General features: G+C 52.6%; 1 protein-coding gene across 1 annotated transcript; it reads right to left on the bottom strand.

Annotated features, from left to right (window-relative positions):
- Nucleotides 1–8,388: 8,388 nt before the first annotated feature.
- Nucleotides 8,389–14,134, bottom strand: LOC137306513 (avidin-like). Its single transcript, XM_067975779.1, has 4 exons — nt 13,973–14,134; nt 11,273–11,468; nt 9,802–9,919; nt 8,389–8,593 (listed from the first exon to the last, which is right to left on the bottom strand). The coding sequence occupies exons 1-4, from the start codon at nt 14,042–14,044 to the stop codon at nt 8,554–8,556; spliced, it is 426 nt and encodes a 141-aa protein (XP_067831880.1). The 5' UTR covers nt 14,045–14,134; the 3' UTR covers nt 8,389–8,553.
- Nucleotides 14,135–15,215: the final 1,081 nt, after the last annotated feature.

Here is a 15,215-nt window from a genome sequence, read left to right as displayed (position 1 = left end):
CCGGTGTGGACTGTACTCACTGTCCGTGTGTGAATCAACACCCAGTGTGGACTGTACTCACTGTCCGTGTGTGAATCAACACCCGGTGTGGACTGTACTCACTGTCCGTGTGTGAATCAACACCCGGTGTGGACTGTACTCACTGTCAGTGTGTGAATCAACACCCGGTGTGGACTGTACTCACTGTCTGTGTGTGAATCAACACACGGTGTGGACTGTATTCACTGTCAGTGTGTGAATCAACACCCGGTGTGGACTGTACTCACTGTCCGTGTGTGAATCAACACACGGTGTGGACTGTACTCACTGTCCGTGTGTGAATCAACACCAGGTGTGGACTGTATTCACTGTCAGTGTGTGAATCGACACCTGGTGTGGACTGTACTCACTGTCAGTGTGTGAATCAACACCCAGTGTGGACTGTACTCACTGTCAGTGTGTGAATCGACACCCGGTGTGGACTGTACTCACTGTCAGTGTGTGAATCTACACCCGGTGTGGACTGTACTCACTGTCAGTGTGTGAATCAACACCCGGTGTGGACTGTACTCACTGTCCGTGTGTGAATCAACACCCGGTGTGGACTGTACTCACTGGCAGTGTGTGAATCAACACCCAGTGTGGACTGTACTCACTGTCCGTGTGTGAATCAACACCCGGTGTGGACTGTACTCACTGTCTGTGTGTGAATCAACACCCGGTGTGGACTGTACTCACTGTCCGTGTGTGAATCAACACCCGGTGTGGACTGTACTCACTGTCCGTGTGTGAATGAACACTCGGTGTGGACTGTACCCATTGTCCGTGTGTGAATCAACACCCGGTGTGAAGTGTGTGAATCAACACCTGGTGTGGACTGTACTCTGTCCGTGTGTGAAACAACACCCAGTGTGGACTGTACTCACTATCCGTGTGTGAATCAACACCCGGTGTGGACTGTACTCACTGTCCGTGTGTGAATCGACACCCGGTGTGGACTGTACTCACTGTCCGTGTGTGAATCGACACCCGGTGTGGACTGTACTCGCTCCCCGTGTGTGAATCAACACCCAGTGTGGTCTGTACTCACTGTCCGTGTGTGAATCAACACCCGGTGTGGAGTGTGTGAATCAACACCCGGTGTGGACTGTACTCACTGTCCGTGTGTGAATCAACACCCAGTGTGGACTGTACTCACTGTCCGTGTGTGAATCAACACCCGGTGTGGACTGTACTCACTGTCCGTGTGTGAATCAACACCCGGTGTGGACTGTACTCACTGTGAGTGTGTGAATCAACACCCGGTGTGGACTGTACTCACTGTCTGTGTGTGAATCAACACACGGTGTGGACTGTATTCACTGTCAGTGTGTGAATCAACACCCGGTGTGGACTGTACTCACTGTCCGTGTGTGAATCAACACACGGTGTGGACTGTACTCACTGTCCGTGTGTTAATCAACACCAGGTGTGGACTGTACTCACTGTCAGTGTGTGAATCGACACCTGGTGTGGACTGTACTCACTGTCAGTGTGTGAATCAACACCCAGTGTGGACTGTACTCACTGTCAGTGTGTGAATCGACACCCGGTGTGGACTGTGCTCACTGTCAGTGTGTGAATCAACACCCGGTGTGGACTGTGCTCACTGTCCGTGTGTGAATCTACACCCGGTGTGGACTGTACTCACTGTCAGTGTGTGAATCAACACCCGGTGTGGACTGTACTCACTGTCCGTGTGTGAATCAACACCCGGTGTGGACTGTACTCACTGGCAGTGTGTGAATCAACACCCAGTGTGGACTGTACTCACTGTCCGTGTGTGAATCAACACCCGGTGTGGACTGTACTCACTGTCTGTGTGTGAATCAACACCCGGTGTGGACTGTACTCACTGTCCGTGTGTGAATCAACACCCGGTGTGGACTGTACTCACTGTCCGTGTGTGAATGAACACTCGGTGTGGACTGTACCCATTGTCCGTGTGTGAATCAACACCCGGTGTGAAGTGTGTGAATCAACACCTGGTGTGGACTGTACTCTGTCCGTGTGTGAATCAACACCCAGTGTGGACTGTACTCACTGTCCATGTGTGAATCAACACCCGGTGTGGACTGTACTCACTGTCCGTGTGTGAATCGACACCCGGTGTGGACTGTACTCACTGTCCGTGTGTGAATCGACACCCGGTTTGGACTGTACTCGCTCCCCGTGTGTGAATCAACACCCAGTGTGGACTGTACTCACTTTCCGTGTGTGAATCGACACCCAGTGTGGACTGTACTCGCTCCCCGTGTGTGAATCAACACCCAGTGTGGTCTGTACTCACTGTCCGTGTATGAATCAACACCCGGTGTGGAGTGTGTGAATCAACACCCGGTGTGGACTGTACTCACTGTCAGTGTGTGAATCAACACCCGGTGTGGACTGTACTCACTGTCAGTGTGTGAATCAACACCCGGTGTGGACTGTACTCACTGTCCGTGTGTGAATCAACACCCAGTGTGGTCTGTACTCACTGTCCGTGTGTGAATCAACACCCGGTGTGGTCTGTACTCACTGTCCGTGTGTGAATCAACTCCCGGTGTGGAGTGTGTGAATCAACACCCGGTGTGGACTGTACTCACTGTCAGTGTGTGAATCAACACCCGGTGTGGACTGTACTCACTGTCCGTGTGTGAATCAACACCCGGTGTGGACTGTACTCACTGTCCGTGTGTGAATCAACACCCGGTGAGGACTGTACTCACTGTCAGTGTGTGAATCAACACCCGGTGTGGACTGTACTCACTGTCAGTGTGTGAATCAACACCCGGTGTGGACTGTACTCACTGTCCGTGTGTGAATCAACACCCGGTGTGGACTGTACTCACTGTCCGTGTGTGAATCAACACCCAGTGTGGACTGTACTCACTGTCCCCGTGTGTGAATCAACACCCGGTGTGGACTGTACTCACTGTCAGTGTGTGAATCAACACCCGGTGTGGACTGTACTCACTGTCCGTGTGTGAATCAACACCCAGTGTGGACTGTACTCACTGTCCCCGTGTGTGAATCAACACCCGGTGTGGACTGTACTCACTGTCCGTGTGTGAATCAACACCCAGTGTGGACTGTACTCACTGTCCGTGTGTGAATCAACACCCAGTGTGGACTGTACTCACTGTCCGTGTGTGATTCAACACCCGGTGTGGACTGTACTCACTGTCTGTGTGTGAATCAACACACGGTGTGGACTGTATTCACTGTCAGTGTGTGAATCAACACCCGGTGTGGACTGTACTCACTGTCCGTGTGTTAATCAACACCAGGTGTGGACTGTACTCACTGTCAGTGTGTGAATCGACACCTGGTGTGGACTGTACTCACTGTCAGTGTGTGAATCGACACCCGGTGTGGACTGTACTCACTGTCAGTGTGTGAATCAACACCCAGTGTGGACTGTACTCACTGTCAGTGTGTGAATCGACACCCGGTGTGGACTGTACTCACTGTCAGTGTGTGAATCTACACCCGGTGTGGACTGTACTCACTGTCAGTGTGTGAATCAACACCCGGTGTGGACTGTACTCACTGTCCGTGTGTGAATCAACACCCGGTGTGGACTGTACTCACTGTCAGTGTGTGAATCAACACCCAGTGTGGACTGTACTCACTGTCCGTGTGTGAATCAACACCCGGTGTGGACTGTACTCACTGTCCGTGTGTGAATGAACACTCGGTGTGGACTGTACCCATTGTCCGTGTGTGAATCAACACCCGGTGTGAAGTGTGTGAATCAACACCTGGTGTGGACTGTACTCTGTCCGTGTGTGAATCAACACCCAGTGTGGACTGTACTCACTGTCCGTGTGTGAATCAACACCCGGTGTGGACTGTACTCACTGTCCGTGTGTGAATCGACACCCGGTGTGGACTGTACTCACTGTCCGTGTGTGAATCGACACCCGGTGTGGACTGTACTCGCTCCCCGTGTGTGAATCAACACCCAGTGTGGACTGTACTCACTTTCCGTGTGTGAATCGACACCCGGTGTGGACTGTACTCACTGTCCGTGTGTGAATCAACACCCGGTGTGGACTGTACTCGCTCCCAGTGTGTGAATCAACACCCAGTGTGGTCTGTACTCACTGTCCGTGTATGAATCAACACCCGGTGTGGAGTGTGTGAATCAACACCCGGTGTGGACTGTACTCACTGTCAGTGTGTGAATCAACACCCGGTGTGGACTGTACTCACTGTCAGTGTGTGAATCAACACCCGGTGTGGACTGTACTCACTGTCCGTGTGTGAATCAACACCCAGTGTGGTCTGTACTCACTGTCCGTGTGTGAATCAACACCCGGTGTGGTCTGTACTCACTGTCCGTGTGTGAATCAACTCCCGGTGTGGAGTGTGTGAATCAACACCCGGTGTGGACTGTACTCACTGTCAGTGTGTGAATCAACACCCGGTGTGGACTGTACTCACTGTCCGTGTGTGAATCAACACCCGGTGTGGACTGTACTCACTGTCCGTGTGTGAATCAACACCCGGTGAGGACTGTACTCACTGTCAGTGTGTGAATCAACACCCGGTGTGGACTGTACTCACTGTCAGTGTGTGAATCAACACCCGGTGTGGACTGTACTCACTGTCTGTGTGTGAATCAACACACGGTGTGGACTGTATTCACTGTCAGTGTGTGAATCAACACCCGGTGTGGACTGTACTCACTGTCAGTGTGTGAATCAACACACGGTGTGGACTGTACTCACTGTCCGTGTGTTAATCAACACCAGGTGTGGACTGTATTCACTGTCAGTGTGTGAATCGACACCTGGTGTGGACTGTACTCACTGTCAGTGTGTGAATCAACACCCAGTGTGGACTGTACTCACTGTCAGTGTGTGAATCGACACCCGGTGTGGACTGTACTCACTGTCAGTGTGTGAATCTACACCCGGTGTGGACTGTACTCACTGTCAGTGTGTGAATCAACACCCGGTGTGGACTGTACTCACTGTCCGTGTGTGAATCAACACCCGGTGTGGACTGTACTCACTGGCAGTGTGTGAATCAACACCCAGTGTGGACTGTACTCACTGTCCGTGTGTGAATCAACACCCGGTGTGGACTGTACTCACTGTCCGTGTGTGAATGAACACTCGGTGTGGACTGTACCCATTGTCCGTGTGTGAATCAACACCCGGTGTGAAGTGTGTGAATCAACACCTGGTGTGGACTGTACTCTGTCCGTGTGTGAATCAACACCCGGTGTGGACTGTACTCACTGTCCGTGTGTGAATCAACACCCGGTGTGGACTGTACTCACTGTCCGTGTGTGAATCGACACCCGGTGTGGACTGTACTCACTGTCCGTGTGTGAATCGACATCCGGTGTGGACTGTACTCGCTCCCCGTGTGTGAATCAACACCCAGTGTGGACTGTACTCACTTTCCGTGTGTGAATCGACACCCAGTGTGGACTGTACTCGCTCCCCGTGTGTGAATCAACACCCAGTGTGGTCTGTACTCACTGTCCGTGTATGAATCAACACCCGGTGTGGAGTGTGTGAATCAACACCCGGTGTGGACTGTACTCACTGTCAGTGTGTGAATCAACACCCGGTGTGGACTGTACTCACTGTCAGTGTGTGAATCAACACCCGGTGTGGACTGTACTCACTGTCCGTGTGTGAATCAACACCCAGTGTGGTCTGTACTCACTGTCCGTGTGTGAATCAACACCCGGTGTGGTCTGTACTCACTGTCCGTGTGTGAATCAACTCCCGGTGTGGAGTGTGTGAATCAACACCCGGTGTGGACTGTACTCACTGTCAGTGTGTGAATCAACACCCGGTGTGGACTGTACTCACTGTCCGTGTGTGAATCAACACCCGGTGTGGACTGTACTCACTGTCCGTGTGTGAATCAACACCCGGTGAGGACTGTACTCACTGTCAGTGTGTGAATCAACACCCGGTGTGGACTGTACTCACTGTCCGTGTGTGAATCAACACCCGGTGTGGACTGTACTCACTGTCCGTGTGTGAATCAACACCCGGTGAGGACTGTACTCACTGTCAGTGTGTGAATCAACACCCAGTGTGGACTGTACTCACTGTCAGTGTGTGAATCAACACCCGGTGTGGACTGTACTCACTGTCTGTGTGTGAATCAACACACGGTGTGGACTGTATTCACTGTCAGTGTGTGAATCAACACCCGGTGTGGACTGTACTCACTGTCCGTGTGTGAATCAACACACGGTGTGGACTGTACTCACTGTCCGTGTGTTAATCAACACCAGGTGTGGACTGTATTCACTGTCAGTGTGTGAATCGACACCTGGTGTGGACTGTACTCACTGTCAGTGTGTGAATCAACACCCAGTGTGGACTGTACTCACTGTCAGTGTGTGAATCGACACCCGGTGTGGACTGTACTCACTGTCAGTGTGTGAATCTACACCCGGTGTGGACTGTACTCACTGTCAGTGTGTGAATCAACACCCGGTGTGGACTGTACTCACTGTCCGTGTGTGAATCAACACCCGGTGTGGACTGTACTCACTGGCAGTGTGTGAATCAACACCCAGTGTGGACTGTACTCACTGTCCGTGTGTGAATCAACACCCGGTGTGGACTGTACTCACTGTCCGTGTGTGAATGAACACTCGGTGTGGACTGTACCCATTGTCCGTGTGTGAATCAACACCCGGTGTGAAGTGTGTGAATCAACACCTGGTGTGGACTGTACTCTGTCCGTGTGTGAATCAACACCCAGTGTGGACTGTACTCACTGTCCGTGTGTGAATCAACACCCGGTGTGGACTGTACTCACTGTCCGTGTGTGAATCGACACCCGGTGTGGACTGTACTCACTGTCCGTGTGTGAATCAACACCCGGTGTGGACTGTACTCACTGTCCGTGTGTGAATCGACACCCGGTGTGGACTGTACTCGCTCCCCGTGTGTGAATCAACACCCAGTGTGGACTGTACTCACTTTCCGTGTGTGAATCGACACCCAGTGTGGACTGTACTCGCTCCCCGTGTGTGAATCAACACCCAGTGTGGTCTGTACTCACTGTCCGTGTATGAATCAACACCCGGTGTGGAGTGTGTGAATCAACACCCGGTGTGGACTGTACTCACTGTCAGTGTGTGAATCAACACCCGGTGTGGACTGTACTCACTGTCAGTGTGTGAATCAACACCCGGTGTGGACTGTACTCACTGTCCGTGTGTGAATCAACACCCAGTGTGGTCTGTACTCACTGTCCGTGTGTGAATCAACACCCGGTGTGGTCTGTACTCACTGTCCGTGTGTGAATCAACTCCCGGTGTGGAGTGTGTGAATCAACACCCGGTGTGGACTGTAATCACTGTCAGTGTGTGAATCAACACCCGGTGTGGACTGTACTCACTGTCCGTGTGTGAATCAACACCCGGTGTGGACTGTACTCACTGTCAGTGTGTGAATCAACACCCGGTGTGGACTGTACTCACTGTCCGTGTGTGAATCAACACCCAGTGTGGACTGTACTCACTGTCCCCGTGTGTGAATCAACACCCGGTGTGGACTGTACTCACTGTCCGTGTGTGAATCAACACCCAGTGTGGACTGTACTCACTGTCCGTGTGTGAATCAACACCCAGTGTGGACTGTACTCACTGTCCGTGTGTGATTCAACACTCAGTGTGGACTGTACCCATTGTCCGTGTGTGAATCAACACCCGGTGTGGACTGTACTCACTGTCCGTGTGTGAATCAACGCCCAGTGTGGACTGTACTCACTGTCCCCGTGTGTGAATCAACACCCGGTGTGGACTGTACTCACTGTCCGTGTGTGAATCAACACCCAGTGTGGACTGTACTCACTGTCCGTGTGTGAATCAACACCCAGTGTGGACTGTACTCACTGTCCGTGTGTGATTCAACACTCAGTGTGGACTGTACTCACTGTCCGTGTGTGAATCAACACCCGGTGTGGACTGTACTCACTGTCAGTGTGTGAATCAACACCCGGTGTGGACTGTGCTCACTGTCCGTGTGTGAATCAACACCCGGTGTGGACTGTACTCACTGTCCGTGTGTGAATCAACACCCGGTGTGGACTGTACTCACTGTCAGTGTGTGAATCAACACCCGGTGTGGACTGTGCTCACTGTCCGTGTGTGAATCAACACCCAGTGTGGACTGTACTCACTGTCAGTGTGTGAATCAACACCCGGTGTGGACTGTGCTCACTGTCAGTGTGTGAATCAACACCCGGTGTGGACTGTGCTCACTGTCAGTGTGTGAATCAACACCCGGTGTGGACTGTACTCACTGTCAGTGTGTGAATCAACACCCAGTGTGGACTGTACTCGCTCCCCGTGTGTGAATCAACACCCGGTGTGGAAATCTGTAACAGAGACTGGAATTTGGTGTTGGGTTTGGTCCTTTATTGAAGGTGATTCAATGGATACAGAGTTTGAAATCCCCTTGATTCACTGATTATTCAGTAGATATCGATCACTGCGATCTCTGTGGCAGACCTGATCTCCTGTCACACCTCGCCATGCTCGAGATCACAGTCGAGGCGTTGTCATTTCTTCGGGCAACGATGAAACAAGTCCATGCCAGTCCTGTAAAAATCAGAGAGATTGAGCCCATCGACCTACGATTAATTCGAAACAGACACAGGGGGATTTCTGTTACAGGCCTGGTCCAATGTTAAAGATTGAATTAACTTAGTGTAACGCAGATCAGAATATTCCTTACTTATATTTGCTCTACAATTTAAAGTAAATCTTTATTCTGAATTTTGTACTCCTTAAGCGGAGGTATCTCAGTGCAGTAAATTAAGCAAGTTCCACCTCAGGTATCAAACACTCCCAGGGCAGGTACAGCACGGGTTAGATACAGAGTAAAGCTCCCTCTACACTGTCCCATCAAACACTCCCAGGGCAGGTACAGGGTTAGATACAGAGTAAAGCTCCCTCTACACTGTCCCATCAAACACTCCCAGGGCAGGTACAGGGTTAGATACAGAGTAAAGCTCCCTCTACACTGTCCCATCAAACACTCCCAGGGCAGGTACAGGGTTAGATACAGAGTAAAGCTCCCTCTACACTGTCCCATCAAACACTCCCAGGGCAGGTACAGGGTTAGATACAGAGTAAAGCTCCCTCTACACTGTCCCGTCAAACACTCCCAGGGCAGGTACAGCACGGGTTAGATACAGAGTAAAGCTCCCTCTACACTGTCCCGTCAAACACTCCCAGGGCAGGTACAGGGTTAGATACAGAGTAAAGCTCCCTCTACACTGTCCCATCAAACACTCCCAGGGCAGGTACAGGGTTAGATACAGAGTAAAGCTCCCTCTACACTGTCCCGTCAAACACTCCCAGGGCAGGTACAGGGTTAGATACAGAGTAAAGCTCCCTCTACACTGTCCCATCAAACACTCCCAGGGGCAGGTACAGGGTTAGATACAGAGTAAAGCTCCCTCTACACTGTCCCATCAAACACTCCCAGGGCAGGTACAGGGTTAGATACAGAGTAAAGCTCCCTCTACTCTAACCCTTTTAGCCCCGGGTATCATTCTGGTGAATCTACGCCCCCTCTGAGGCCAATATATCCTTCCCGAGGTGCGGTGCCCAGAACTGAAGGCAATATCTCCAGACGGGGGTCTGCCCGAGACTCTGTACAACTGAAGCATCACTCCCTCCCCTTTGTAACCCAGCCTGCCTTGAGAATGAAGGCGAACATCCCGTTTGCCTTTGCGATCGCTTTCTGTCCGTGTGTGTGCTGGCTTTCCCGTGCTATGTGAAGAAGGGCCAGCTGCAATTACCAGGTAGCAGCCCAGTTGTCCTCAGGCTGCGAGACATTTTGTCGGAGTAACCACATGGTGAACAACTTCTGCACACCTTTGGCCTTAAAGTACTGCCCGGTCCAGACCGTGACACTACCTGGGGAGAGAAAGAAATGTTAAACCAGCTGTTCGGGGTACGGTAATGTAATGGTTATGTTACCGGATTCGTAATCTCAAAGTGTCCAGTAATTCATCCCAAGTTCCAGGGATGAAAGATTCAGCAGCTTGGGAGGAAAATCGAAGGGGTTTTCTATTAAAAACGGGGTGCTTTTAAACACTGCTCACCCAAATAATAGAGTCGGCAAACCCCATCTCGTTGAGGCAGGCTGATCGTCGGTGGTGTGCTCGTTTCAAAGCAGGTCTCATGGCCGCCACTTTCGCAACGAACGCCCCCCCTGTGCGGAGGCGCTCCTCGCCGGGAGTTCCTGAACTGGGAGTTGGCCCGGTGGTGTTAAGAGCTGGCTGAAAATCTGGCCGGCCTGAGTGCCCTCGCCCGCCGAGGCGGCACCTCCCAAACCCGCGACCTCCACCGCCTCGAAGGACGAGGGCAGCGGGTGCATGGGGGGGCAACCCCACCCGCGCCTTCCCCTCCGAGTCACTCACACCCCATCCCGACTTGGAAATACATCGTCGTGGCTGGGTCAAAATCCTGGAACTCCCTGGGGGGAGGACCTTCACCACACGGACTGCAGCGGTTCAAGAAGGCGGCTCACCACCACCTTCTCAAGGGGCAACTAGGGATGGGCAATAAATGCCCGGCCATGCCAGCGACGCCCACATCCCCGAGAATGAGACGGGTCTGAGCCTCGCTCTGCATGTGCGTCAACTGCTCTTGACCGGGTGAAGCTGCTGGGCGGCTAAGACTGGCCTCAGTGCCAGCGTGCCAGTGGTTTCCGCTTGCCATGCGTGGGCATGGGACTTGGTAGGATGGGGCGAGGCCTGCCGACGCTGACCACAGCAACCTGCATTTATATAGCGCCTTTAACATAATTAAACGTCCCAGGGCGTTTCACAGGAGCGTTAACCAGACACACTGTGACACCGAGCCACATCAGGAGATATTAGGACAGGAGAGGTAGGTTTAAAGGAGGCGAGAGAGAGAGAGACGGAGAGGTTTAGGGAGGGAATTCCAGAGCTCAGGGCCTACACGGCTGAAGGCACGGCCGCCAATGGCGAAGCGATGGAAGTCGCGGGGGGGGGGGGGTGGGAGGAGGCGCGAGGCCAGAGTCGGAGGAGCGCGGAGATCTGGGAGGGCAGTCGGGGCCTGCGGACCTGTAACCTGCAGCCGACAGATCCTACAGGGCAGGAGGGAGGCGAGACCCGTGAAAGAGCAATTTTGACGAAGGCAGGAGGCCCGGTAACGAAGGGAATAAACTGAGGAGAGCGCGGAGAGCCAGCGAGACATCCAGTCGCGCACTGGGCTGCCCCGAAAATAAGTATTATGGGTTACCTATGCTCCATTTCACCACAAAGCCAACGGTTGGTTGCTCCAGGTTCTGTTGATATCCAGTCACAATCCCTTTCGCGACTTGTCCAGTCCTTGACACTTTCGATGTGTAGATGCCATGTACGAGCCCAGAGTTGCTCACATTGATCCACATGGTTGATCCGAGTTCATTTGTCCAGCAGCCAGTCAATGGTTGTACCTGACAGGGAGGGTCATTATTTAATGTCACTCACTCTCCATCCCGTTCTCTGACGGATAAGGAAGGCACTCCCATTTCTACAGCCCCTTTCACCACCTCAGGATACCCCGAAGCGCTTTACGGCCAATGAAGTACTTTTTGAATTGTTGTCATGTTGGAAACGCAGCAGCCAATTTGCGCACAGCAAGATCCCACAAACAGTAATGAGATAATGACCAGATCATCTGTTTTGAATTGAGGGATAAATATCGACCCCAGGACACCGGGGAGAACTCCCCCCTGCTCTTCTTCCAATAGCGGCCGTGGGATCTTACCTGAGGGGGGGGGCAGACGGGGGCCCCCGGTTTAACGACTCATCCCGAAAGACGGCACCTCCGACAGTGCGGCGCTCCCTCGGCACCGGCGCTGGGGAGTGTCGGCCTGGATTACAGGGCTCAAGTCTCTGGAGTGGGGGCTCGAACCCACCACCTCCTGACTCAGAGGCGAGAGAGAGCTCCCAGATTTCTCCTCGGTTTCCTGGGGCCAACATTTATCCCCGAACCAACATCACTAAAAAACAGATGGTCTGGTCATTATCACATTGCTCTTTGTGGGATCTTGCTGTGCGCAAATCGGCTGCTGCGTTTCCTCCATTACAACAGTGACCACACTTCAAAATAAAAGTACTTCATTGGCTGTAAAGTGCTTTGGGACGTCTTGAGGTGGGGAAAGGCGCTATATAAATGCAAGTCCTTTGTTCTGTGCTGAGGGAGTGCTGGACGGCCGGAGCTGCCGTCTCTCGCTCGATGTTTCTCCAGATACTTTCTCTCGTGCCCGAGACCTCACCAGCCGGTGAGCTTGAGTGGAAGATGCCGGGCCGGAGCTGTCAGGCGCGGACGGGATGGGGCTCGGCTCGGACGCCCTCCGCGGTTTGGAACGAACAGTGGGCCTGCGTGCGTGTGCGTGTGTGTGTGTGTGTCCCAGTGTATTCACGCACCAGACCAATCCCAGAGGCAGTGTAGCTTTGTGCTTTCTCGGACATAATATCGACTGAAACTATTCGGAGATTTGCTGCTTTTCAATTGCATCTTCAGTCTATTGTTAAACACAGGATCTACGGTCATGGGAACAGGGGGAGGCCATTCAGCCCCTCAAGTCTGTTCCGCCATTCAATTCGATCATGACTGATCTGTATCTTAACTCCATTTACTTGGAACCCTTAATCTCCTGACCCAATAAAAATCGATCAATCACAGTTTTGACATTTTCCAATTAACCCCCAGCCTCAATAGCTTTTTGGGGGGAGAGAGTTCCAGATTTCCACCCCCCTTTGTGTGAAGAAGTGCTTCCTGACATCACCCCTGAACGGCCTGGCTCTAATTTTAAGGTTCTGCCCCCTTGTTCTGGACTCCCCCCACCAGAGGAAATAGTTTCTCTCTCTCTACCCTATCAAATCCTTTAATCACCTTACATCGAATGTACAGCACAGAAACAGGCCATTCGGCCCAACTGGTCTATCCCGGTGTTCATGCTCCACATGAGCCTCCTCCCTCCCTACCCCATCTCACCCTATCAGCATATCCTTCTATTCCTTTCTCCCTCTTGTGTTTATCGAGCTTCACCTTATATGTACCTATATTATTCACCTCAACTACTCCTTGTGGGAGTGAGTTCCACATTCTCACCACTCTCTGGGTAAAGAAGTTTCTCCTGAATTCCCGATTGGATTTATTAGTGACTATCTTATATTTATGGCCCCCTAGTTCTGGTCTCCCCCACAAGTGGAGACATCTTCTCTCCGTCTACCCTATCGAACCCCGTCATAATTTTAAAGACCTCGATCAGGTCACCCCTCAGCCTTCTCTTTTCTGGAGAAAAGAGCCCCAGTCTGTTCAATCTTTCCTGATAGTTATAACCTCTCAGTTCTGGTATCATCCTCGTGAATCTTTTTTGCACCTTCTCCAGTGCCTCTATATCCTTTTTATAATATGGAGACCGGAACTGTTCACAATACTCCCAGTGTGGTCTAACCAAGGTTCGATACAAGTTTAACAAAACTTCTCTGCTTTTCAATTCTATCCCTCTAGAAATGACTCCAGTGTTTGGTTTGCCTTTTTTTATGTCCTTACTAAACACCTCAATTAGATCACCCCTTAATCTTCTACACTCGTAAATTAACCCTTTTGGCCCTGGTATCCTCTCTCCCTAACCCAGGGGTCAGTGGGCAGTGATCAGGGAGCAGGAACCCTGGCTGATTCCCCCCTCTCTCCCTAACCCAGGGGTCAGTGGGCAGTGATCAGGAGCAGGAACCCTGGCTGATTCCCCCCTCTCTCCCTAACCCAGGGGTCAGTGGGCAGTGATCAGGAGCGGGAACCCTGACTGATTCTCCTCTCTCCCTAACCCAGGGGTCAGTGGGCAGTGATCAGGGAGCAGGAACCCTGGCTGATTCGCCCCTCTCCCTAACCCAGGGGGTCATTGAGACCAACGCTGGCCTTACCAATCCTCCAGAAAGTTCAACGACTTACCAGTTCTGCACGAGAGCCGCTGAGAATGCCAAACGACAGCGTGAGTGCCAGGCACTGGAGCACGCCCTGCATGGTGCGACCTCTGGTCACTAGTTCTGCTCCTCAGTGCTGCGCTCCCCTAGTGAGTCTGCTGTCGAGGGTGGGGCTTGCACCAGTTATATAAAAACAAATCCCGTCCTGTTGGAGAGGGTGACTGCGAGATCGCGAGCACGCCGTTGAGAAATGAGGAAATGCCCTTTTGCAAGGACTCAGTTCCTGCCGTGTATCAGTGACGGTTGACCGGAGGTTACAGGACTAACTGACAGGGGTCAGCGTTAGTGAGCTGGGGTGAAACGTCCCCTCCCCAACTGAACTAATACACAGTGCAATTGTCGTCGCAGAACGGCATTTCAATTAAGGAAAGAGGCAAGCCTCCGCTTGCCGTTCATTCCGAACTGCGGAGGGCGTCCCAGATGAGCCCCATCCTGACAGCTCCGGCCCGGCATCTTCCGCTCAAGCTCACCGGCTGGTGAGGTCTCGGCCACGAGAGAAAGTATCTGGAGAAGCATCGATCGAGAGACGGCAGCTCCGGCCGTCCAGCACTCCCTCAGCACAGAAGAAAGGTCTTGCATTTATATAGCGCCTTTCCCCACCTCAGGACGTCCCAGAGCGCTTTACAGCCGATGAAGTAGTTTTGAAGTGCGGTCACTGTTGTAATGTAGGAAACGCGGCAGTCAATTTGCGCACAGCAAGATCCCACAAACAGCAACGAGATAATGTCTAGATAATCTGTTTTAGGGGCATTGAGGGATAAATATTGGCCCCAGGACACCGGGGAGAACTCCCCCCTGCTCTTCTTCCAATAGCGGCCGTGGGATCTTTTACATCCACCTGAGAGGGGCAGACGGGGCCTCGGTTTAACGTCTCATCCGAAAGACGGCACCTCCGACAGTGCAGCGCTCCCTCAGTACTGACCCTCCGACAGTGCAGCGCTCCCTCAGTACTGACCCTCCGACAGTGCAGCGCTCCCTCAGTACTGCCCCTCCGACAGTGCAGCGCTCCCTCAGTACTGACCCTCCGACAGTGCAGCGCTCCCTCAGTACTGACCCTCCGACAGTGCAGCGCTCCCTCGGTACTGACCCTCCGACAGTGCAGCGCTCCCTCGGTACTGACCCTCCGACAGTGCAGCGCTCCCTCAGTACTGACCCTCCGACAGTGCAGCGCTCCCTCGGTACTGACCCTCCGACAGTGCAGCGCTCCCTCA

Source organism: Heptranchias perlo, chromosome 43 (assembly GCF_035084215.1).
Source record: "Heptranchias perlo isolate sHepPer1 chromosome 43, sHepPer1.hap1, whole genome shotgun sequence".
NCBI lineage: Eukaryota > Metazoa > Chordata > Chondrichthyes > Hexanchiformes > Hexanchidae > Heptranchias > Heptranchias perlo.
Note: the sequence above shows the minus strand (reverse complement) of the source record. Positions and strands in the feature narration are given on the sequence as shown.

Coding starts and splice junctions, on each gene's coding strand:
- LOC137306513 (XM_067975779.1), bottom strand. CDS start 14,044: ATGCAGGGCGTGCTCCAGTGCCTGGCACTCACGCTGTCGTTTGGCATT. Junction 11,469..13,972: donor GCGGCTCTCGTGCAGAACTG/GTAAGTCGTTGA, acceptor CCTCCCTGTCAG/GTACAACCATTGACTGGCTG. Junction 9,920..11,272: donor TGTGGTGAAATGGAGCATAG/GTAACCCATAAT, acceptor TTCTCTCCCCAG/GTAGTGTCACGGTCTGGACC.